Below are 26978 nucleotides of genomic sequence, written 5' to 3'. Positions count from 1 at the left end.
TACACTACTTATACTTACTCCATCAGGTAATCAACACTTCAAAAAAATAAAATTAACATAGAGACCTAATGGGAAATTTTTATAATTATTGACCACAAATTATGGAATTATTAGTCAGAGTTCGTACATGTATCATATATTAACATCCATCAAGGAATAAAATATAAATTAATACAAATGAATTTTTAAGAATTCTTTTCTGCAAATACATAGAAGTCAAATGGACAATAATGGTTTATGTAAATTATCATACTTGTATATTGATCATTTTGTAATATTAATTGTATGTGTTATATGAAATTTAGGTTGTCCAATGAGATATTGGGGAAGTAACTGCGACAAATTTTGTCCCGAAAACTGTGTAGGTCAACATTGCTTTATTGGAAATGGTTCCTGTGTTTGGGGATGTAATGCCGAAAACTGTCTGGGTGATAAATGCAATAGAGAGACATCAGTTTGTATCGATGGTTGTAAAACCAGACGGACTGGACACTATTGTAACAAGTGTAAGTATTTGTGAATTTTAAGGATCAATTACAAAACAGATTTTACCACAATTATGATAAAATTTTGGTTAACGGTCGACCTTGACGACTATTGATTACAATGCTGTCTTATATAAAACTATGAAAATGAGGCTTTGCTTTATCACGAGAAGAAAAGCCTGCAATTGACGATTTTGTTTATTGATTCATTTATTGCATACATATTTGTGTAAAAAGAAACTTTTATCTGTTTGAACATTAAGATGAACATGGTTCCATCGTTAATGAAGGACATACCCAGACCTGCAACCTTCTGTTTTTTATCATTCCATATATAAGATAAAAACCATCCGCCCTCGAAGTAAAACATTCAAATTTCTACCGTTTTATTTTCTGTATATAAGCTTTGGTAACCATGTAAACCATGTATAGAAACACAACAAAAAGAAGTGTGCGTGAAAACACCCTAGATATATGTGTATGACTCATGAGAAAATGTTGACATAACGTAACACGTAATCTACAGCAATTCCAGCAAAATATTTCAAACCAGTAAAAACCATTTAAGTGCAGATATCACATATCTGTGCAACAAATGTGAAAATAAATGAGTAATTGAACTATCCATATAAAAGTTAACTGACTTAATGGTTGTTTCAATAAATCCTTACGTTGAACTTAAATTTGCTCCACGACTTAGATATGTACATAAAATGCTTCCTTTTAAGTGACTAATTTCATGTTACATGTACTGCTTCAAAAAAAAACCTAATAACTATATGTTTATTATTAAATTACTATTCAGGAAATATTTTTTTTATATTAGTCTATTTTAACCTCACTTTTGATCCAAGCGCCCTTGGTAAGTCTTACATGTAAACGAAACGAGCGTCTGACGTATCCCATTATTAAACTTGTAGATTTGATGATTTTAACACAGTTTTTTTTTTATTGAAAGCGCTATTTCTTAATATGAAGGAATGAACATTATTATTAAACGTTACCACATGAGTGTATGATTATATAATCAAAACTGTATTTAACTTGCAAGGTACTCATCTTTTCAAATAGTATCAATTGTTTTTAATTAATCAATCTAATATAATCACATAATGTCGTATGTGAAAATTAAAATAAGTATTTTAGATTATTTCATGTAGCCTTTATATTTAATACAATTACATTGAACTATTTAAAAAGGAATTAAATTGTTCTATATTTTATCTTCTTTTTATATGGTAAAAATATCCCAGTCCGTATTATAAAATTAGCTTGCACCTGGTCTTATTAATTTATTAACAATTCATGTATTAAACTTCACTTTAAATTTAAACTGAAAATTACCAGAATATATGATAGTCGACATTGTGTTTTGCAATTGTTAGATAATAAATACTACTACTGAATATTACAATATGTACTACTGAGTCAATGCTGGTGAAAGTTAAGTTCCGAAAAATGTAGTCATTCCAGCCATTATTGCCTTTGTCTAAGTGTTTGTTAAAACACATCAAGACTGTATATTTTTAGTAATATCGTATTTAGTATGATAATGATTATCAAAGATGAACGTGTTGCGGTATAACAAATCCGTAACAAAGATCTTAAAGAGCAAAAATCAGAAACACTTGTAAATGAAAACAAGCATGCATCCATTAGAAGTCAACAATCATTTATATGCGAAATCTGCTTCGATCACCATCAATATGGATAAAAATATTTACGCTATATACATCTTTTATTACAGATAATATGGCAACTGAAAGTTTAGTCTCACAATACCCAAATGGCAGTGAACCTACGAATAAAGCAAATGATGGATATAAGATATCATGTTCAAGAACACAGGGACATAATGTAGAATTTCAGGTCGACCTAAAAAAAGAAAGCATTGTGACAGGAATTTATATAACATTAGGTGGTATGTTTGTTAATTTTTTATCTTTTCTATTTCGTAACAAAGTAAGGAGACTTTTATCACACTATTTAGTAGTTTAGTCACCTACAATTGTTTCATTATTATATAATAGAAATTGAACATAGCTAATTCGATTTTTCCTTTATTACGTTATGTGTGTCCATTTCAGTGACATGTTGTCATTCACTTTGAGTAATTTGAGAACTTTTCCTGGTTTTTCTTGAGAGAGATTCTGGCAGCATATATAAGGCCAAACACATCTATAAATATGTCAACATGGCAGAAATCGTCAATTCCTCAAATTTAGCTGTTACATAGGTACTGCCTAATGATGGTTTTACCATTTTTTTATTTCTGGTTGGATACAGTAGATATGGTGTACCTTTTATAGTGATCTACAAATAAGTCAACTGGAAAGAATTCGTCAATTAACCCCTTATGAGATTATTTTCCCTTTCAAAGTATTTTTTTTAATTTTTTTTTGTAGACAATATATTAAAGTAAGTAAGTAAGTAAGTAAGTAAGTAAGTAATTAGTTTATTACAGTGTCACAATCTAACATTATACATAATATATTATACATCAGATAAAAACAGCATAAAAATATATTAGATTCCTGCCTTAAAAGACATATGAGACACTTTTACCTCATGTACATTAAATGCATACACAATTTAATACATTTTTCAAAAGTAAAATTTAAAAATACGAAACAATTACTTCGTAGATCAACAATTTTAAACTTAAAAGAACAAAAAGGGTAGAATTGATTTTAAAATCTTTTAAAAATAATATGCTAATAAATAATAATTAAAAATTTTAGTTCTTTAAAAGTTATAAATTTATCTTTCTCCTCTTAAACATCAAATGCAATGTTCTAGCTAACAAAAATTGAATTTCATCACAGCTCATAATATAATTAAATTTCTCTTCTACACTCAAGATAATAAAAACATAGTTTGATAAAAAAGGTGAATTTAAAAGTTCCTCTCTCAAGTCCGAATAAAAATTACAGTTCATTAAAAAATGTTGTTCAGTTTCAATCGTATTTCCATCACAAAACTGACAAATTCTTTCATTTAAAGGTGTAACTGGCTTGGTGTAACGTCCTGTTTCAATGGCGAGTGGTAAGGAGCCACAACGAAAGTTGGATAAAGTTCGACGGTAGTCTCTAAACTTGACGGATTTCACATAACTGCTTGCCTGAAGATAACTTTTAAACTGTCTGAACGTCCTAAGTTTATTTCCATTTTCACAGTTTCGATCGTTATGCACATCGCGTAGCCAATTTTCAGCATCCATAGTGTTTAACTTGTCCTTTGCAATATTAACGTTTTGTCGGATTGTCATATTTTGAGCGTTTATCAAAGAACTTAATTCAATTTGTTTAATAAATTTCAGTACACGGGAATTCCACGAGCGCTGTTTTGATTTACTCGATTCATGTATCTTTTTAACGAGCCTATTTCCATCTAAGTTTGTAACTTTAAAATACAGTCTCAAAACTTCGATATTTTGTTTAGTTTTTACCGTAGACCATCCCATGTCTCCACGTATAGCTAGGTTTGAGGAGTTCTTAAAAGCACCTAGGTAGTATCGGCATGCTTTGTTTTGAACAGTTTCTAATTGTTTGTGTTCTGATATGCCCCAAATACTCGCTCCATATAATAAAACAGGCTGTACAAGGCTTTCATATAGTTTTGTAAATATGTCATAGTCCATTCCGCCACACGAAATGAACTTTGTATAAAGTGCGGAGAGAGCTCTACTTGCCGACTTTCTTATTTCCCTCACTGTAAATTTCCAATTTAGATGTTCATCAAGCCACAATCCTAAATATCGATATTTACTGCAATACTCAATAGTTGTGTCTCCAAAAAGAAAGTTAAAGTTTGATCGAGGGGATGCGGGACAACGAAAATGTATTATTTTGGTCTTTTCAAAATTTAAACTTAATCTCCACTTTGAACACCAGTTGCTGACTACATTTAACATCATTTGAAGGGATTCTTCATCTGGTGCTAGTAAAACAATGTCGTCAGCGTATAACAGGATAGACAAAATGCACGACTCATTGATCGGGATACCAAGATTCAGATTGTTTATTTCATTGACTAGATCGTTTACATACACAGAGAATAATGATGGTGATATTTTGCAGCCTTGTTTTACGCCCATATTAACGCCAAACATATCGGTCATATGGCCGTTTACTTTAACAGCATAGCGAACATCTACATATAACGACTGTATTCCTTTTAGAAACTTTCCATTTATGCCTATTGACATCAGTTTAAACCACATCATCTCCCTATTTACAGAATCAAAGGCTTTTTTGGCATCGATGAAACAAGCAAACGTTGATAGTCTTTCGATTTTTCTATTAGTTATAATACTTGTTAGAGAGTATAAATGTTCAATGCAACCACGATCTTTTCTAAAGCCGTTTTGTTCATCGGCTAAGATGTTATTTTCTTCTAACCAGGATGATAAACGTGTGTTAAGAATATCTGCATATATCTTACAGGGAATTGACATCAGAGCTATCCCTCGATAGCCTAAAGGATCACGATAATCTTTGTCTGGTTTTAATATTGGATTTATGAGTATGTTGTTCCATGTCGCAGGCACAACTCCATTGTCAAATGCAAACTTTATGATCTTGAATAGAATATTCACACACGAGTTGTTACGAAGAAATTCGGCACATATTTGGTCAAGCCCGCCGGCTTTATTAAGTTTTGCTCGATAAACAGCCTTCTCAACGTCATCATACGAAATATCATTATTTAAGATTTCTGAATCCTTTCCTGAAAGATTTATTATTTCATTTTCTAGTTGATGTTGAACAGTACATAGAAAGTCTTCGTCGTACTTACTATCAGTTACATTGAATAAATGTTCATACTTGCATTTCCATGTGTCATATACTGTTTTAATATCTTTACACACATTACCTTCTGATGTTAATACTTACATTGGTATTGAAGAACGCCTGTCATTCGCTATTCCTAATTTACCAATTTTCTTCCAAAAGTCTCTTGTGTTGTTCTCTGTCGAAAGATTCAGTAACTCTTGCTGTTGTCGCATTTGATAACTTCGTTTTTCCTTCCTCAAAAGTTTATCGAACGCATTTCTCGATGTAAGAAATTGTTCTCGCACACGTTTCTTTTTGGTACCACACCCTTTCCATTTCAGCCATACTTTTTTGTGTTCGCAGGTTTTATCCCACAGTAATTTGAGATTATCGTTCCAGTATGGTTTGTATCGTGATTTTCCTTTTGACTTCCTGTATTGGTTATCTCCTTCTGATTTTTCACCTATCTTGGATTTCACTTCATCAGAAATAAGTTCAACAAAACAACCGTAGGCAGCATCGACGTCTTGTTTCACAGTTAAATTATTTTCGATGTTTTGAATGACTTGTTCTATTTTTACTCGTATCGTATCGTCATTTAAAAATTCGTTTGGTATGGTCCGAGATCTCGGTTTACTAGGAAGTTTTTGAATATCGGAGTAAGACGCTAGTGGTATTTCATTTTGTTGATTAGCCGATTCTCTCTTGATAGAAACTGTAAGTACCGAGTGGTCAGGCATTTGGTTCATGTCTTGTAATCCTAATTCGTTGTAGATGAATGTAGAGAAACTGCTAAACAGTACAAATAGATCAACATAACAAAACATAGTTATTTGAAATCTTTTATGAGTTACTGTACTTAGAAAAGCTGTTGTTTACCCGTTTTATTTACAGATCGAGGAAATTCAAAACTACAGCAACTTATGATATAGAAATAGGCTTATGACCTTTTATAAGAGTTTGTGCCCTTGAAAAATGATTTTTACCTGTTAAAGTGTCTTTCACACCTAAAATAGATTGAGACAAGCTATTTTTGGCAAACATTAGATAAAACAATAAGTCAATGTCATTTGATCTCTAATAATTGGCATTCATGACCCATCTTCTTCTTTTTTATGTAGCCAAAATTATCAACTGACTCCATTGATTTCATTTTTTACCAAATTTATGAATTTTTGCAGTAACTACGATAGAAAGAAAGCAGAAATAAAGGCAAAATTGCTTGTCAAAACAAGATCTACAAATACGACGATAATATATATCACACTTAATATAAGATTTATGAATAATGAAACAGTCGGATAAAGGGGAAATAAATATCAAGATCACATATGTTAACCAGTTGAGAAATCTATGCTCTTTGGGCCTCTCCGTGTCGTTCTATTAAACCAATGTCTACAATTACGCTGGTTACTAAACCACTGACAGTCATATCGTTACAATCTGCACGCACTATGTTCCATATATATGCTCCGAACTTTTAGATCCTAGATATCCTATAGATATAGGAATAGACATAAAAAAACATTCGTAATAGTATAAAATAACAAAGCATTTTGCTTATATAAAACGCTAAGCATGCAATTCAATACATTAAGGGCTTGCAAAGATGAACTTCAAATTATAGATAAATCCAGTGCGTTCCATAATATATTTTAGGTCCTCTAACTGGTTTATTGTTGATTTCAATGGTCGCATATATCGCAATGAACTGGATAAAAAGATATCTCAATTTAACAATAATGGGTTTTTTTCATAGATTATCCTGCACCATGTAATCGTTAATAAAAAAAAAAGCGTCAACCAATTTTTCTCCCTTAAAAATGTTTACATTTCCCGTACCATTTCATTATGCACCTTTTTAAAACAGAACCTTCATTTGATTTTTTTTTCATTTGGGTACCCCATTGCAATGTTGACCTTTGTCCTATCATTGTCAGTATAACCGTGATACTCAATAATAAACACAGTTCGACAGCATGTATTATTGTGTCAATTATGATTTATATTCAAAATTCAGTTAACTCATACAAAAAAATCTTTTTATAAGTTTGATTTTATTTATTTAGAATTGACTACAAAGAATGGTATTCATAGTGTTTATGCTTCAAATACAAGTATCTGGACAGATGGAATCATGTTATATAACGACAATGTTTTGCCTAAAGAAATTCATTTCAATGAAGTTTTCAGATATTTGACTTATTTACCTACAATCGAAGGTTTATCATTTGACCTTGAAGTATGCGAAATTGGGATTATTGGTGAGTATTTTTTCTGATTGCATTTTGCAAAGCTTTTGAATGTAAATACACTAAAATACAATTAATAATACATACTATGTGATCATTCTTACAAAAATTCGACGCCTTTACAAAAACTTGAAAACAAGCATTGGTTCATCTTTAGTTCTAACAAAGGTTGAAAATCAATTCAATTGACAAATAACCACCATATGTACTTCTGTGACCATGACAACAAGCTCCATAATTGCAAATGAAAGGGGTTTACACTTTTTAACATTACATCGATTAATAAGCAAACCGTTTAACATTTTATTATTATGATGAATTAAGACACTACTACCATGAATGCCAAACTTTAATGTAACACAACAATTTTAAAAACTGATAAAAAAATTGAAGATTACTTTTAAGTATTGATATATAAATATTGATGTAAACAAAATATAATGCTGCAAAATCATTTGACAACAATGTATATCGACTTTGATTACTTGTCAAAAGATGTGCTATAAATTATCTCCAAAATAGGTTTGCGACTCTAATTGTTAAATTTGTGCTAGTTAAGTTCTCCTTGGCTGTCCCATCTGTTGTAGGAACTTTGTTTTCCTTATTTTTCTCAAATAGTTAAGTACGAGTTCATGTTTTATTTTATTCAAATTTCACAAGCTCTTGTACATGTCTTTGAGAAAAATAAAATTGAGAATGGAAATGAGTTATATGTCAAAGAAACAACAACACGACCAAAGACCAGCCGAAGTCCACCAATTAGTCTTCAACCCAGCACGAAAATCCTCAACTTGCCCCTAAATAAAATTGTGTACCAGTTCAGTGAAAATAGACGTCACACTTAACTTCAGAACATATAATATATAAGTATATATATTTCTGACAGACATAGGTGTGTGCTTAACTTTCAGATTTGTAAGACTTTTGACGTCAAATTTGGGGTATTTTAATATGATCAAAAAGACATAAACATTATAAACATGCCAACTTCTAGGGGTGTCTTTATATTTCAAAAGGGCTCTGTCAAATCTATAGTGATTGTAAAATCATTCTTATTCCATGGATACCAATTTGCCTGGATTACTTTGGTAAATGGAAACCACGAATTAAAACGTTCAACGTTGTGAATTGGCGCTATGATTAAATCAATTATCCACGAATATGCAAGTTTTCCTCAATTCATTGGTTCCATAGGATATAACTGAATCAACATTTCAAATAAATTGAATAAATAAATAAGAATATTATTAAATAATACAAAAATTAAATATTGAATTATTCTTTAAACTCAAATACTGAAAATGTTGAAGTGATTTAATGCACATAATTTAGAATTTGATTGAAAATCCAAATGATATGAACAATTTTACGACTGTACACATCCCTACAGTGATGTTTTACTATAACTTCAATATTTAAATTGTTATACACTACGGATACTTGAATACCACTTCTATCGTAAGATTTCAACGCTAAACAGTTTTATAGGATTGTTAATTACTAATTTAATGTTGTCGACACATTCAAACAACTGATCACTAATTTAGAAATGAAAACTCTAGTTTGAGTAGACTAAAATGATAAGAAACTTGATAAGAAAAAACTGAACAAATCGTAGCTATCACAGGAACAGACAAACTGAACTGAGATAAAATATCAAAGTTAAAATAAGCTCTTTAGTTGTCATTCACAACCGCATTGGACGCAATGGTGATATTATCAAAATGTTGGATTTTATCGACAATATATTTGTTGGGTCTCGTGGCTTGAAATTTTGGGAGAAACATTTTATTAAAAAAACTTTTTCCTTCTTTTACCTTTTTTTATCTTTTAGGTTGTCCTCCTTCACAGTATGGTCCGGTTTGTGATCAAAAGTGCCCAGAAAATTGCCACGGTCCATGTAACCTTGAAACTGGGCTTTGCATATTTGGTTGTTTACATGGATGGACTGGTAATGAGTGTAAAAACGGTAAACTATTTAAATAGTATATTGTATTTCCCATTTTATTGTCTTTCGATGGATAAAAGCTTGCTATAGTCAAATTAAAAAAGTAACATAAATAAACTTTAAATATATTTTATACCAATACGGAACCAGTTTGACAGAGTAAATTCATGAGAAGTAAAGACCTCGACAAAAGAAAAGAAAGGTACATACATCTAATAAAATCATTACACGAAAAGCTGAAGATCATGTATCACTATAAAAATACTGATGGTTTAAACTTGAAATCCAAACTATTTATTTCAAAATCAATAGCTCACAACAACACTAGTAGAGTAAATAAAATTATAGAGGGAAAAAATGAAAAGAAAGACAACATTCAACACATATTCAGAAATACAATAAAAAAAATGAGAAAGGAAATGGGGAATGTGTCAAAGCGAGAACAACCCGACCATCAAGTATGCATGATGGAGCTGTATTAGTATATGCTAGACATGGTATAACCCTTGAGTGAATAAATAAAATGACAGCGAAAATTACAGTTGTTAACCTTTTCACATACAAAAAATACAAGAATTGTAAAAAGGTCATTGTTCAATGTTTACATTGCAAACAAAATATGCTTTATTTGACACCTTGTATATACTACAGCTATTCTCCGTAATATAATACGTATATGGGATACAAAGGGAAATTGTATTTGGCTAATTTCCTTATAATAACCTTTTTATGTGTCAAAAAAGGTGAGTCAATTATATTTATATCCTAAAGTGTTTTTACAGTAATGAAATTCCTTTCAATGCGAAATAAAATGTTGGCATGGTGTTTTTTCAACGAACTTTTCAATATTACTGTCGTCTAATCATTCAGATAACCCGATATAAGATAATTCGGCCAAATGTTTCCAATCTATGTATTTGTAAACTTTCTAAGACATTTGGTTTTTCGAAACCGGAATCGATTACTCAACATCAACAACTTGTAAAGACACAAACTACTTAAAGAAATTTAGAAATTCTGAAAAACGAACCATTTACCTAGAACTTGCATTTTTTCAGATTCGTAAACTGTTTCTTCTTGATTATTATTCATCATTTGTTAGAATAAATTGTTCACAAAAACTTACAAATTAACAACAACAGAGCAGTTTTATCTGTGATAATAAATTCATTTCAAAAAGATATACGACGATGGTGTATGTGTGCCAATGAGTAAACTTTCCGTTCAATTCACAAATTGTAAAAATAAACCCTTTTAAGCGAAAGTATGGTCTTTAACACGGAGCATTGGTCCTCACCGAACAGAAAGGTATAAAGGGCCCTAAAACGAACCAGTGCAAATCCATACAATTAGGAATATTTAAAGCATGCTTATATAGGTTCGAATAATTGAAAATAGATGGACACATCTTGTATTTTATTTCTTATTTCTGAAAGCAACGAATTCGATCGTTATTTGATTTTTCATATAATATTTGGATGGTAGAATATGTTACACATGTGTCCTGTTTTTTTTCCAAATACATCGTTTGGAGTATAATCTCATCTGAAGATTTTACATTGAATATCCTATGATGTATTAAACAATCGATTTGTACAGACCCAAATAATTTTTAGGAAAGTGAAGATACAGCTATAAAACCAGGCATATTCTACATAAGAAAATGTCTGTACCAAGTCAGGAATGTGACATTTGTTATTAATTCGTTTGATGTGACTGGGCTTTTGATGAGTGACTTTCCGTTTTGAATTTTCCTCGGAGTGAAGTATAATTTACTTTATACTTGAATTCGTATACCTTTGCATCACAACTAGAAGTATGGCGAAAACAATGCTTTAAAGAGTCAATATGTGTGATTGTGTATAATGTTTAATTCGACCGAACGTTTCTGTTTCTAATTAACATACCTCCATTTCAAGCAACTGTCAAATTCCTATCATTTCACCGAATAATTTTATTCCACAACTTTTCTGATTATTATGTTTATGTACTCGTCTTAAATCTTTTTTAAATTTTGGCTACTGAATGGAAACAAACACAATCAGTCAATAAAAACATGCTTATTTTTCTCTGCTAAATTAAATAAAAAAAATTCTTGAATCTAAATTTTCTACAAATTCGTTTCTTAACTTTTACTTTTTACAAGAACAAAATCTTCCATTATGACTAGAACATAATCAAATCATATTACATTTTGAGTACATACTTTACGTTGTTTTACCAAACAGGATAACATCTTTCCAAATTCGTTTTGAAAGATAAACTCATTTTTATCAAAGTATTGTTTTTTTGTTAAATGAATCTCAATGGTTTAAAAAAGGGCCAAATATACCAGAGGAGGGCGAAAGATACCAGAGGGATATTTAAACTCATAAATCGAAAATAAACTGACAACGTCATGGCTAAAAATGAAAAAGACATACAGACAAATAATAGTACATAAAACACAACATAGAAAACTAAAGACTAAGCAACACGAACCCCACAAAAAACAGGAGGTTATTTCAATTTAACAAATTACCTGAAACTAACCAGACAATTTGTTGAATTTTGTTTCAAAATGTGAGTCATTCTACAAAATGACTGTCAGTCATTTGATTAAAATGCCTGTCCGGGTTATTCATTTTAAAGTATTTCAAAATTGCCTAAAATTTCAGTCAAATTACAAAATGCTTGTTGCATATCCATGTTTGTTTGTTCGACGTTTAAATTATTGCTTTATTTTACAGCATGCAAATCGGGTAAATACGGTAGAGACTGTCAACAGGCATGTTCAACAAACTGTTTAAGTCCAACATGTAATCGCGTGACTGGAGAATGCATTGGTGGATGTAATGACGGATGGCAAGGATTCAATTGTTCACAAAGTTCGTGTCATTTCCAAGCATTATTGTTTTCCTTATAATTGAACACCAAAAAAAATAATTAAACCTGATTTACATTTTTTTAACCCAGAAGGGATATTTTTGAAGTTTTAATTACATAGAAATTGATGAAACTCAATTATCTGATTACATCAAATCAATAATTATTTGATGCAAACCTTCCTATTCTTTAATAAAGAATTTAAAGGGTTTTCTATTTTGCAATCTTATTGGTGTGCAAATACGTTGACCGATGCACATATTGAATGAATATGCTATCCGTACTATTTATGTGCGTATATAGTTATCAAAGGTACCAGGATATTGTTACAACCCTATTTAATTGAAAAAAGAAGAATTTAATTCGTATTATTACATTGTCGTGCTACAACCATGAAATTACGACACATGTCATTTGTTATCATTGTTTTTCAGTGCATTGTCGTGACATTGTCATCGAAGGCATTACTATTATGAATGTTGAATTTAATTACTCCTGAATTGTTGTTGCCAAATAAAATCTACCGATTCTTTTGAAACATTTATAATTTAATGTAATCAGAATATACTTTCAAAATATTGTTCATTCAAAAGAAGTAAAATCACAAAAATACTGTAATCCAAGGAAAATTCAAAAAGTCACTAATCAAATGGGAAATTCAAATGATATAACACATTAAACAAATAGACAACATGCACCTGTTTTATTCCTGACTTGGTACAGGAGTTAAATTTACCAGTTATCTAATAGATAATACAATTTTTTTTTAAATACCTGAATCTTTGCGTTTGACAGTTTAAACCTATTTCGTAGTTTTATTCGATATCCAAAATCATAAAGGATTTTTTTTTCTTTCAGAATGTCCCAACAGTCAATTTGGGAGAAATTGTTCAGGATTTTGTGAGGGATGTATATCAAAGTTATGTGATCATGTTGATGGATTGTGCGATGACAAAACTGTCTGTAAGCCGGGTTATGTAATCGGAGAGTACTGCAACAAAAGTATGCATAGTAATGACTTTCAAAAAATGAGCATATACATGTTTGTGATATAATAATAACATAAAAGAGAAGGAAAATGAGCAATACTATAATTATTGTAGCAAAGTACATTAACAATAATGAATGGCAATGATAACACCCTGCTCTGTTGTGGAAACAGGAAGTGACAAGCCACCTGACTATATAATACAAAACCAAATTTTGTTAAGACGGTTTTTCCAACTTAAAGCTTCGACTGACGCTTAAAATTCACCACACAAATTATTTATATTCAACATAAGTTAGTTCAAATGTACAAAATTAAACCATAGATTTGAATGTTTTATTTCTCTGGTGTAAATGTGTTAAAAACAAAATGGAAAAAAAAAACGCGACGTGAAACTAATTGATGCCACTTAATAAAAACAAAATAAAGAGAGGTTAAGTATTATATATATATTGATATTGATATCATCATGGTATATGGTTTCCTATAAACGAGAATGATGTTTTCTACAATCAATAGTTGATTATTTATGGTTTAATGTATTACAAAGTTAATTTTGAAATTGTGGGAAACAAAAAATAGAAATATAGTAATAACAAAGAAACCAATGTTTCTACTCCTCAGGCAAACTTGACCTTTGAATGATTTTGCTGTTTCTAAAGTCCTTTTCTAGTTAAATAGCGTGTGTATAGTTTATCAACTCTACCGGTCTATTTTCATCCTATGCTCTTTAAAAATTCGACTCAGAGCGTTCCTGATGAAGGTTTCTGTGTCCAAATAAAGTATATTATATTGCTACTTGAAATCATCAATTTCCTACACCTAAGCAGCAATATACGCACTTCACCTGCATATGGGATATACATTTCTCAACTCATTCAGTATTTAACAGCTTGCAGCTACTTCTAGGACATTGTAAAACTTTACAAGTGTCTGAGCAGAACGTTGATGAACTAGGAGTATGCCTAAGAACGTTTCGCCCCTTTTCTATAAAAATTCCTTGAAAGATACCAATTATTCTTGTCTTTTATTTTTGCTAATGTGTTCTGTCTGTATGCCATTTTATTTTTCTGTGTTCACATATGACTGCTGTATCCCTATTTTTGACAGTATAATGGAATTTCATGCTGTTGGCATACAAGTGATAGGTTTAGCGAGCTAAAAAAACAGAATCCCTGTATTAAGTCAGAAATATGATAGTTGTTTTCCATTTGTCTGATGTGTTAACGTTTGAGACTTTGATTTTGCCATTTTATAAAGGACTTTCCGTTGTGAATTTTCCTCTGAAGACGGTATTTTTGCTTTTTTACTTATTTTACATATTATTTAACTTTTATTGCAGTCGGTTATAATGTGAAACTCAGAAAACATGCTTAATAGAGAGAGAATTGGTATATACTCAGTAGATGTCAAAGTTTTTATAACAATTCAAGTTTGTATCCGTGAATATAATTTTGTCCATAATCGTTTCATTTGTGAATCTTTCAGCCTGTGAAGAATGGTATTTTGGTAATAATTGTTCGATGAAATGTAACTGTCTAGACCTACCATGCAACAAATTTGATGGACTTTGTCCACCTGAAGGTTGTAAAGAAGGATGGCATGGGAAATCATGCGATCAAGGTATGGAACCAAAAATATCATTATAAAAACATTCCGATCTAGATGAAAGCGCTATATTAACTGAAATAACAAACGGATGGAACATAAAACATGATCTCGATTCACATTTCATGAAGATTAGAATTAAAGAGCTGTTCCATTGATTTCTTGTTGTCCTTGTTGGGTGTTTTTATTGCCCCGCAACGAAGTTGTCGGTGCCATATAGTTTTACCCTTGTCCGAAATTCCGTCATTCCGTTATTCCGCAACAAACCATTATACGGAGTATTTTTCTAAACGCCTTCAGATATTGGGCTGCTTTTTGGTATGTGAGTTAACCATGATGAATTACAGATCAAGTTTAAGTTTCGTTTGGCTCTACTAATTTTTTTGCAGAAATAACGGGCTTTGGACTTTGATGAATTATTGAAATCACAGTTATACGGATTTTTTTTCTATACGCCTCCAGATTTTAAGCTGATTTTTGATATGTGAGACTACCATCATGTTTGTGACCACATGAGTTTATATTGAAATTGCAGATTTTTCAACTTTTTAGGACGGGGCCATTCGTGTCGCATTGACACATCTAGTATCGTTTTATTTCTTTTCTGTGTATGTACTGATTTTGTGTGATGGATATATATCCTATATCCTTTGTTATTATATTCAATGTACGTTACAGGTATCGAGAGATTTTTAGTAACTTTGAAGCTTAAGTAAAACCAAATTGAATTTCGTTATTATAAAGTTTAAAAGTTAAAGAGGTTCTACGCATCCATTTGCTCATTGGATAAAACAAGACATGAACTAAATGAAAAAAGCCACTACAGAATTGTATATGACGGATTTAAAACAGATCTGAAGTTCATCCATTTGATTTGGTCGTTCTAAATTTGTTCGAAAAAGAAAAGACAATCAACAGTATACGAAACAAACAAAATGAAAAATACTAACGCCACCAAAAACAGTTGCTCCGAAAGGGTAAGCAAATCCTGCCTCATATGAAGCACAACTTATGTTGCTTATGTTAGAACAAACACGGTGATACATTTTGTAAGTATTATTTGGTGATTCACATTGGAAAAAAAGAGTACTGGTTATGGTTATGACAATTAGGACATGTCAATCATCATGTTATTCACGTTTTCAGTAAACAGAACTTATTGTTTCAGAATGTAACAGGGGATTTTTCGGTCGAAACTGTGAAACATACTGTAAAGGATGTGTATTGAATATATGTGATTCAATGAATGGATTATGTTATAACAACACTGACTGTGAATCTGGTTTTATTTTCGAGAACTACTGCAACAATAGTACGTAAATGATTAGTATTGTGTATTATTCCGTACTGAATGCATCAACCCTTTTCAGTTCCGGTTGTGTGTGGGATATTTAAAAAAAGGAATTATGATACAAATCTAGTTGACAGAAATATTAATATTATGCAAGGATTTGCTATTGTTGTACATTTTATCAAACACTTCATAAGAGGGAAACATGATTTCTATTTTCTCTTGCAGATGTTGTACGATTAATCAAACACTATTTATGTATGAGAGGGAAACATGATTTCGATTTTCTCTTGGAGAAATTTGAAAATATGACGAATACTTTTACTTTTATTTTGTTTAGTTTTAGAGACAGATTTCTTTTATATACAGAATAAATGCTTATTTCGTGCTAACGAAGGGCAAATTCGTCTAGCAATATTCCTAGATTGTTTACAAGTTTTGAACCCCCTGCAATCAAAAGATACATCTCTTGCAAAAGAGGGACAAAAGATACCAAAGGGACAGTCAAATTCATAAATCGAAAATAAACTGACAACGCCATGGCTAAAAATGAAAAAGACAAACAGACAAACAATAGTACATTTGACAGAATATAGAAAACTAAAGAATAAATAACACGAACCCCACCAAAAACTAGGGGTAATCTCAGGTGCTCTGAAAACTGCCAAATTAAACCTGTGTTTCGCTAAATCATATTAACTTAAATCATGAGATTACTATTCTCTGTCTGTTGGTTTATCTTGTTTTACATGGTGTAATCTTTGACTCTTTCTAGCTCACTCTACTTAATAAGTTGCTCTAATGTCTTTTGTATTCAACCATTAATATGTAATTTATAATGTTTTCGGTTCATTGATCTACTATGACATGTAGGATATATGTGCTAATTTTTTAGCATGTGATGACTGGTATTTTGGTAACAACTGTACAAGGGAGTGTAATTGTTTGACTGGACCATGCAACCCGTTAACAGGAAAATGTCCACCCGGCGGTTGTGAAAAGGAATGGCATGGTGAATCATGTGATAAAGGTAGACTTTTTTACAGAACGTTTAACATTTCAAGCATACTTATTCATTATTATTCAAGTAGTTGAAAGTTACGTAATTTCTTGGTACAGATACCCAACCAATTTTAAAATCTTCAACGGAGTTTCAATTTTCTACAGACTAGTATGAAACTTTCGTCAAATTGATATTTTTATTCGATATTGAAAATATATTTACAAACTGAAGCTACATGTATGCAATAATAGTTTGGTAATTTGATGAAGTGATTTTTTAAATGTTAAATATTTTCCTTTGTTGATCTGTTAACAAACCTTCTGTGCTGATTTTAAAAAGTTATCAAAGGTACCAGGATTATAATTGAGTACGCCAGACGCGCGTTTTGTCTACATAAGACTCATCAGTGACGTTCATATCAAAATATTTATAAAGCCAAACAAGTACAAAGTTGAAGAGCATTGAGGATCCAAAATTCCAAAAAGTTGTGCCAAATACTTTTAATTTCACTTTTATATGATAATGCACATAGCAGACAATACAACCACACAGGATAAGGGATATAAAATCGCAGGTTATTTTTATAAATTTTTATTCAAAACATATACCGATTGAAATAGGAAGAAGCGGAAATATGTATTTCCAATGTGCAATTCCTAATAGCTAGTGTGTCATTGGTCAATTTTTTATAGATCCTTTCTGTAGGTTACTGTTTAACCGATTATTTTGTCCGCCTAATGACTTGGTGGACTTTTCCTCCCCTATGGTATCAGCAGACAAGAAGTCATCACTTTTGTATTGACATGAAAAATCATTGACATATTGATTTTCTTTAATTTGATGTTCATAAAATGTTGAATTACTCGAGACACTAAGCTTTTTCTACCACAATACTTGATGGCATGCGCCTTATTTGGTGCGTATATAATAGTATATTGTAATGGTCCTCAACTTTGCATTTGATGAAGTTTATATCGTTTAATTAAATAAATAATATCTGAAAATTGTCGTCTATATTCCTTTATAACCACTATTTTATTGGTTTTGGCCCTTTCGCAAAATTAAAGAATCTTGAAAAATTTAGCTTACAAACTTATAATGATAATTCTATACTTAAATACGTTTTACATGCTCAGTTTGTATTACTAGTATTGCTTTCTAATGACGTAGAAGTTGTGTTGCCTAAATGTTTTCTGTAGTCAAGTGTATCCAGAGTATTACTGATATTCGATTAAGGACGATTACACTTTAAACTAATTAGCATTCAGGCTAAAAAAGAAATATTTCGAAAAGGTTACAATGTGCCTCAAGTATCGCCTATCGCAACGCTTACTATCGCTGAAACTTCATACCGCCGTTGAAAGTTTAACATGTTGTTCCTTCTTTTGCTTTCTCTAAACTTCCAAGACTTCATTTCGATAATTTCAAATGTCATTTCCCAAAGTATATTTATTTGTACAAGATTTTTAAGATTGTTTTTCTCGGTCAGTGTTTGATCTTTTAACCTTTCACAATAATTTTGATGCCTTCATTTGATGATTATTTCTGTGAAACCGTTCTTAGGTATTGTTACACCATGCTCACAATCAAATTATAACTGTATTTATACTTTAAGGACATTATATATAAAAAAAAAAAGATGTGGTTTGAGTGCCAATGAGACAACTCTCCATCCAAGTCACAATCTATGAAAGTAAACAATTATAAGTCAAACAGTCTGCAATCTTCTAATGAGTTAAGCCTTTTTTAACTGATTTTTATAGCTCGTTCTTATGTTATACTGTTATATCACTGTCCTAGGTAAGGGGGAGGGTTGGGATCCCGCTAACATGTTTAACCCTGCCACATTATTTATGTATGTGCCTGTCCCAAGTCAGGAGCCTGTAATCAGTGGTTGTCGTTTGTTTATGTGTTACATATTTGTGTTTCGTTCATTTTTTTTATATAAATTAGTCCGTTAGTTTTCTCGTTTGAATTGTTTTACATTGTCATATCGGGGCCTTTTATAGCTGACTATGCGCTATGAGCTTTGCTCATTGTTGAAGGCCGTACGTGGACCTATAGTTGTTAATGTATGTGTCATTTTAGTCTCTTGTGGACAGTTGTCTTATTAGCAATCATACAACATCTTCTTTTTTATATTCAACACAGAGCCTTAAGCTTGTCTCACACCGAGCAACAAGGTATAAAGGGTTATTATATCGCTATTTTTGTTTTCAACAATATAGATATTAATTTTTGCTTGAAGGTGACGTGGAATGGGTTCCTATCGTCCAAATATAATATAGTGAGTTTTCCTAAAGGCTGAATAATAATCATACATGTATATTCGACATCTGTATAAATTAACTATTATTGAAAAGTTCTGTCTTTCATTTGACAATAGGTTTTGTTTTATTATTTAAGTTGGATCTGAGTCACTGAAAGAAGAACCTACAAACGCCGCTGCTATTAGTGGAACTGTTGCTGCTATTATAATTGTTGTTCTCATATTGGTGGCGTCACTTATCGTTTATAAGTAAGTGTTTGAACAGCAGAATTCTACTGTTGCCCTTATTTATAGTTTTATTCCGGAATATGTTATAAGAGTAATCAGTATATATCTTTTAGTGCATGCAGTGATAGTTTTTAACCTTTTGATTGCCTGAAAGGATTTCAATGATCTCCGTGTTATGGTTGTACACCCCTCGAGGGTGTGTTGTAAATAATATTGGAATTTCTGTCTGTAAGGTTAGGACCAAAAACGATTACAAGAAGCATCGAGAATTTTGATTGCAATACATGTAATTTATCCTTCCTGTAAATTGCCGTAGTATTTGTTTGTCAGAATTTATGTTAGGAATTTTTTTTTGTGTTGTTTATCATTTACTTAAACATAATCCAAAAAACAATCGTAATTCATATTAAATGTATATGAAAAATTTTGCAAATAAGATTATGTTTTTTTCTCCCAAAACATTATTTCATCATCTGGAAAGATTCATATTAAAACGTTATCATGATTCAATAAGAATAAATGGAGACGGGTTTTGATGGCTAAAGATTGAGATAACAATCGCCCACAACGCATAGTCGGGGATTTAAAACAAAGAACAGGTCATACATAGTACGGTTATCAACAATTAGCAAAATCAAAACCGAGCTTACATTAAGTGCTTATTTTTCCAGGCGAAGATCAGTATCAACGAAAGGTATATTTATACACTGGACAAAATCAAATGATAAGATAATTTTGGGTGAGTTTATATATTTTCATTGTCTCTTAGAGAAGTCTATTTCAAAATGAGTATTACAAAACAAAATCCATTGAAACTGAACATCAAAGTTATAGTCGTTGCCTACGAGTGAAAAGAAACACGCAACTTAAGTTCAACGAAAGAGACAACATATTCTTTACTGCGGTTTAAAATGTGTTTTTTGAAGAATAAAAATTCAAATTCAATTTTTAGTCAACAATTGCTAAACAAATATATTTTTCCTTTTCATTAATTTATGGTTCGTTCTGAAGATACGAAAAAGAATGTTAGTTCTGGAAAGGGATACGCTAATGTACATGTAGCTACAGTGGCAGATAGAGCAGAAATAACATTATCAACCATAGAACGTGAAGATACTAAATTACAATTATCTGCAAACGAAGATCGAAACGTGTATAATAATGTACCCAGTGAACACAATGTTTTCAAATACAAAATACTTACCAGGGATCTGAAGGAGGCTATAAACGAGAAACAGAAAAACGATGGTTTCAATAAGGAATATGAGGTAAATGAAATTATGTATACAAAGAGATTAAGTTTGCCATGATAAAGAAGGTAGAACGTTATTTGACGTTTACACACAGTCAGAGCTTACTTTACAAGTGGTTTCGTAATGATATGTTCAGTTATATTGAATTAATCAAAGCAGTTAAATAAATGTTATATATAACGCTCATAAATAAAATGCATTGTTTTGCTTATTTGAAGGTTTTACCAAAAGGACTTGCTTATGCGCACGTGGAAGGCTCAAAAGCAGAGAATAAAGAAAAAAATCGTTTCCTTACAACATGGCCTTGTATGTTATTATATGAAATTACACAGTGAATGTTATTGCTTCAAAAAATCTTTACATCAAATACTATTTAAAGTTCAAAAGAATCTGATATATTTTTAAAAAGATCAAGACCTAATCTTAAAAATGTCAGTAAAGTTATTAATGGTTTATTAGCGTACATGTAAAATACGGATAAGAAAATGATTTTACTATTGTCGTTTGTAGGCAGTTATAACTAAACACTAGTACACATTTTTGTTTAGAGGCCAGCTGAAGCACGCTTTCGGGTTTGAGATTTTCGAGCTGTATTGAAAACCCATTGGTGGTCTTCGGCTGTTTTCTACTCTTCGGTCGGATTGTAATCTTTTTGACACTTTCCCAATTTCCATTCTCAAGTTTAAATTAGTCATGATATAATAGAAAAAGTAGAGAGAAACCGAAAGAGTGTTTGGTGCATCGATCATGACTTTATTTAAACACAGCATTAGCCGTTTAAAATCCAAAACTGCAAAATCTAAAAAAAAAAAGGAATTGGTTCGATATAATGTAAGAATCAAACAATGGCTTTATATTAGTAATTTTGGGGCCCTTTATAGCTTGTTGTTCGGTGTGAGCCAAGGCTCCGTGTTGAAGGCCGTACTTTAACCTATAATGGTTTACTTTTTTAAATTGTTATTTGGATGGAGAGTTGTCTCATTGGCACTCACACCACATCTGCCTTTATCCATTGAATGTGTCAAAGATACAATAACCCGACGATAAAGCAGACAACAGCTGAAGGCCACCAATGGGTCTTCAATTGAACGAGAAACTCTCACAACGGGAGGCATCCTTCAGTTGACCCCTAAACAAATATTCATATTAGTTCAGTGATAATGAACGTCATACTAAACTCCAAATTATACACAAGAAGCTAAAGTAAAAAATAATACAAGACTAACAAAGGTATTTCCACGCCAGCTAAAGACTGCCTCCATGTTTTGGATTTCTTGCCATTTAAAAAAACCCATTCATGGCCACCAATGTATTATTAACACAGGGAGAAAATTGCGAACCCGAAGGGGGGCTTACTCCTAAACAAAAATGTGTACTACTTTATTGAAAATGGACGTCACACTGGATATTTATTTAGCAACCACACATCCAATTTATAATTATATATTGTAGATGATCATTCGAGGGTTGTTTTGAAGGGAGACACGAAACATGGTTACATTAATGCTAGTTATATTGATGTAAGTTTTGAAAATATTTTCGTTTCATTTATGTAGGAAACTTGTCCATTTTCAACTGTATCCAGAATTAGAGAGTTTTTCAAATACTTTTAAGTTTTAAATATAAAGTAAACGTACTGATTACTAATATCAAAATCAGAACCTCGGTTATTTCAGAAGGTTTTTATGTTGTCACACTACTATGGTTAGATCATAGTAAATGGGTAAATTAATACACATTCACAGACATTGTCAAATAATAAGGACGAGATCATAATGCTGTGCTGTGAATTTCAATCCTGATCTTTCATTGCCCGGAACCGCATTTTAAATCTGTTTGTTGACACGGACACATAAAAAAACATTTTTATCCTAGCTGCAAACATTGATATAAAGCTCAATTCGCTTTACTCTTTTTCTCTTTTTCTAAATAAAACCGAAAAGTAGCAAATACAAATTAAGTAACGATCAAACCCCAAAATGAAGACAGCATTAATTTGTGTATCAGTAAATCAGTACTAAACGATATACGATACTTTAGATTATTGGTAATGAAACACATCTATGATTTTCAACATAATTTAATTTTTTACACTTTCAGAACTATGAAAAGGAAAAAGCATATATAGCATCACAAGGTGTGTATATATATTATGAATGCTATGTTTTGATTTCAACATATTTCATATTTATGTTATTGTAATTTATTTATATGTAATCTTTAGATATTTGTATTATGAAGATTAATTACAAATATATTATTATTTGTATTTCGTAAAATTTCTTTATTCCACATTGAAATATTTCTGCCTGTGTGTAATATATTTCAGATATATGTAATGCAAACACACTTTTTTGCCTCTTTTTATGTTATAGTACAAAAAGGAGAGCATAACGTAGAATTATAACGTGTTCAAGAAATTCCCGTCTTTTTTTATCATCAATATGATTGTCCTTGTTATATTTATCCTTTCATAACTTTCCATAATTCTTAAATGATAACTATTTCTTAATAATTTCATCAATTTTTCCTGGCCTTAATTAAGTTTTGCCATTTTGATTTGTACAATTCCTTTGACATTCAAAATATCTACAAGTTATAAAATTACGTTTAAGAAATCGTGTGTTTAGATTTAAAAAAAAATAATAACAGCTTTAGTTTTGCAGAGTACGCAGAAATATTTTCATTAAACTTAGAAAGTTGATTACTTTTGGAACTTAGTTTCATAATTATGAGGATCGTTTTGACATACGCTTGTCCTTCCAGATACAATATACTCTTACTGTCTTCACTTTTATTTTTTCTTAATATGAAGGTCCTAAAAAGAAAACATTGAGAGATTTCTGGCATATGGTATGGCAAGATAATGTTGGGAAAATAGTGATGGTAACACAACTTATTGAAAATAAAAAGGTATCAATAACCTGAATATATTTTCCATAACCTATTTGTCTAGACAAAGGAGTAGGTTCCCAAAATATAGCAGTTTTACAAAATTAAGACAATATAAACTTTCAACTATTCATCGGAAAGTAGATTACTTCTGCTACACAAATATGGGCTGTTTTTGACAATAAAATGCGCATATATCGGGTACTCACATCATTAAGTCGTGCTAAATTACTGAAATCTGCATAGTTTTAGCATTTTAGTAAATTTTTAGACGGTTTCCGTCTTAAATGAAAGTGGCCACCTTCGTGTTCATTCATAATATTAAAATGTAAGTTGTATGTATTGATAATATATAACATATATATAGGGGGAGGATGAACAAGGATGCAGCCACTTTCATTTTTGACAAAAACCATGTGAAAAGTGACGATTTTTGGCATATGTGATAGATTTTTCATATTTGTGCTTAAATCGGAGCGTTTTTAATTACTTAATCAGTTAAAACCCATCACATAAACTAAATGAATCAATTGAAATAGACACTTTTAAAAGTGTTTAAAAAGTGTCCGAAATATTTCGTTAGATGAACCTGAAATTTGAGGCCAAAATCGGCCCATACCGGGCCTACTCCTTTCAAAAACTAAATGGATGTGAATAGACCAACTGTCTTTTAAATAGTATGAAAACCTTTGTATTTAACAAATAATTGAAAACAGAAATACAATCCTTGCTGTTTTTATGACATAACAAGTATATAAAAAAGAAATACAAAAAAGAACTTTGTGATATTAATGTGACATTCAAACACTTCTGTATAATACTTTGAGTTTTTATATTCATTTGCATTCATAAATTTTCTACAGATAAAGTGTGACAGATATTGGCCTGAAACAGTTAATGAACCAATGGTAGTAAACAACTATATAGTCACAATGAAGGAAGAAAGAGAACATACAGTTTATGTTTATAGATTGCTCACAGTATCGAACAAAACGTTGTTGGTAATTTCATTATTGTCTTAAAAAAGTAAAATCACAAAAATACCGAGGAAAATTCAAAAAGGAAAGTCCCTTATCAAATGGCAAAATCAAACGTTAAAACTCATCAAACGATTGGATAACAATTGCCCTATTCCTGACTTGGTACAGACATTTCTTCTGTAGATCATGTTGGATTGAAACTGGTTTTATGGCTAGCTTTAACTCTCATTTGTATGACAGTCGCATAGACTTCAATTATAAATGTGATGCAGACTAACAAAATACGCAATGTTTTAATAAACCCGTTAACATGACGAATCTACGTAAAGATAGCGTAATAGTTATTTCAGTTTTCTATTTCAATTGTTCCTTTTTCCGTATTTAAAATATACAACAAGTTGTGATGTTACATTTTTTTTTCAGATTAAGCTGAATGTTGAAGGGTTAACCCACTGCATTTATCTGCACCTGTCTTGAGTCAGGAACCAAATGTTCAGTGGTTGTCGTTTATTAATGTGGTTCATACATGCTTTTCGTTCTCGTTTCTTATATAAATTATATTATAATTGGTTGTCCTGTTTGAATGGTTTACCACTATTCATTTTCTGTGCCCTTTATATATTGCTATTCTTTGTAAGCCAAGGCTACGTGTTGAAGGCTGTAGTTTGACCTATAATGATTCACTTTTACATATTGTGAGTTGGATAATGACTGATACCACATCTTGTAATATATGTTTCACAGCATGTATACACTTTAAAATTTGTATACATGTTATGTTACATCAAAAATACATCCCTTTACACATTTAAAGAGTGACAGCAGTATTGATTATATTTGTTATCGATTTAGCAGAAGACTCTGCCATATATGGACGTTATACATTGTGATGATATGATATCTTAATTTTGGGTTTTTCCTTATGTTTTTAGGACACATATCATGCTTAGGACTTTTTTATCCTACTGATAAAAAAATATTTTCAAATTCAAATGTAAATGTCGTATATTTCAAATACAGCAAAATGCCTTACCTGCACGTATAATAGATCTCATTTACACAATATATGGTTCAGACCTCAAATACGTATAGTGTTCCTCTATTTCAGAGGGAGCAAGAAAGAGAAATTCACCATTTTCATTTTACTGAGTGGCCAGACCATGGTGTTCCAGACAGTATCAAAGTTGTAAACTTTTACAGGAAAGTCAAAAGTAAAACATGTTGTCAACATGGGCCAATGGTTGTACACTGCAGGTATTTATGTGAAAAGATAGATCGTAAAATAAAAGCATTTGTATGTCATCGGGTAAGAAAATCAAAATATTTATAGATTAATCTTCATCAAGAATTTTTCAACCTAAACATTTAATCGCTAAGGATGTGCAAATTGTTACTTGTGTGTATGTCGATTGTGGATTTAGATATAGACAAATCTTCAAACGGTAAGCATGTTTCGTGAGAGCTGTTTAACTTCTTACTAATTTTTTATTAATACATCAAATTAGAATCCGAGAAAGATATTATATAAATCATGATTAATATCATCCAGCAACAGTATATCAGTAGCGGTGTCGACCCTTCATCAGTAAAGATTATCTGATCGAATATCATCCTCTATATTAATACCCTGTATATTGAGATACAAATTGTGTAAAACAGTTAGAATAATGTTAATTAAATATTAGAAATTTATCTTAACTTTTCCTAAGTCATTACAAAATTTGAAATCAATCTTCTTTTTAACGCAAGTATACATATATAGATATGATTTGCTCCAAAAATGCACAAATATTTGAATATTTGTTATAAATAAATATATAATAATGATATATTATTACAAATACTTTGCATGTTTTTGTCCTGTTAATAATACACATAGTAATGATATAATAACCAATATACATTTATAAAATATATAGCGCTGGAATTGGACGGACAGGGACTTTTATAGCTATAGATGCATTATATGAAAATGGAAAGAAAGTTGGTCATATAAATGTTATGGAATGTATAAACATGATGAGAAAAGACAGAATGAATATGGTTCAAACATATGTAAGTATAATTGTTGAAATACCATTACCATACTTTCAAAGAAGGTTAAAGATGCCTGCCTACATTTCTACTCATTTGCAATTTAC

At 31.0% G+C, this 26978-nt stretch overlaps 2 protein-coding genes across 2 annotated transcripts in view; both read left to right on the top strand.

Annotated features, from left to right (window-relative positions):
* LOC139520676 (cell death abnormality protein 1-like) overlaps positions 1–9498 on the top strand; it is a 57757-nt gene extending 48259 nt beyond the window's left edge. Inside the window, exons 7-10 of the mRNA XM_071313537.1 lie at positions 306–506; positions 2233–2406; positions 7330–7524; positions 9347–9498. Of these exons, the coding sequence (XP_071169638.1) occupies positions 306–506; positions 2233–2406; positions 7330–7524; positions 9347–9498 (722 nt within the window). The remainder of the gene's footprint in view (positions 1–305; positions 507–2232; positions 2407–7329; positions 7525–9346) is intronic.
* The window catches only part of LOC139482734 (receptor-type tyrosine-protein phosphatase epsilon-like), a 109491-nt gene that overhangs the window by 69993 nt on the left and 12520 nt on the right, over positions 1–26978 (top strand). The window contains exons 6-19 of the mRNA XM_071266832.1: positions 13184–13327; positions 14802–14936; positions 16090–16233; positions 17108–17242; positions 19622–19733; positions 20384–20451; positions 20724–20980; positions 21184–21271; positions 22418–22485; positions 23066–23102; positions 23781–23878; positions 24721–24858; positions 25946–26091; positions 26757–26892. Coding sequence (XP_071122933.1) covers positions 13184–13327; positions 14802–14936; positions 16090–16233; positions 17108–17242; positions 19622–19733; positions 20384–20451; positions 20724–20980; positions 21184–21271; positions 22418–22485; positions 23066–23102; positions 23781–23878; positions 24721–24858; positions 25946–26091; positions 26757–26892 — 1706 coding nt within the window. The remainder of the gene's footprint in view (positions 1–13183; positions 13328–14801; positions 14937–16089; positions 16234–17107; positions 17243–19621; positions 19734–20383; positions 20452–20723; positions 20981–21183; positions 21272–22417; positions 22486–23065; positions 23103–23780; positions 23879–24720; positions 24859–25945; positions 26092–26756; positions 26893–26978) is intronic.

This window comes from Mytilus edulis, chromosome 1 (genome assembly GCF_963676685.1).
Source record: "Mytilus edulis chromosome 1, xbMytEdul2.2, whole genome shotgun sequence".
NCBI classification, from domain to species: Eukaryota; Metazoa; Mollusca; class Bivalvia; order Mytilida; family Mytilidae; genus Mytilus; species Mytilus edulis.
Note: the sequence above shows the minus strand (reverse complement) of the source record. Positions and strands in the feature narration are given on the sequence as shown.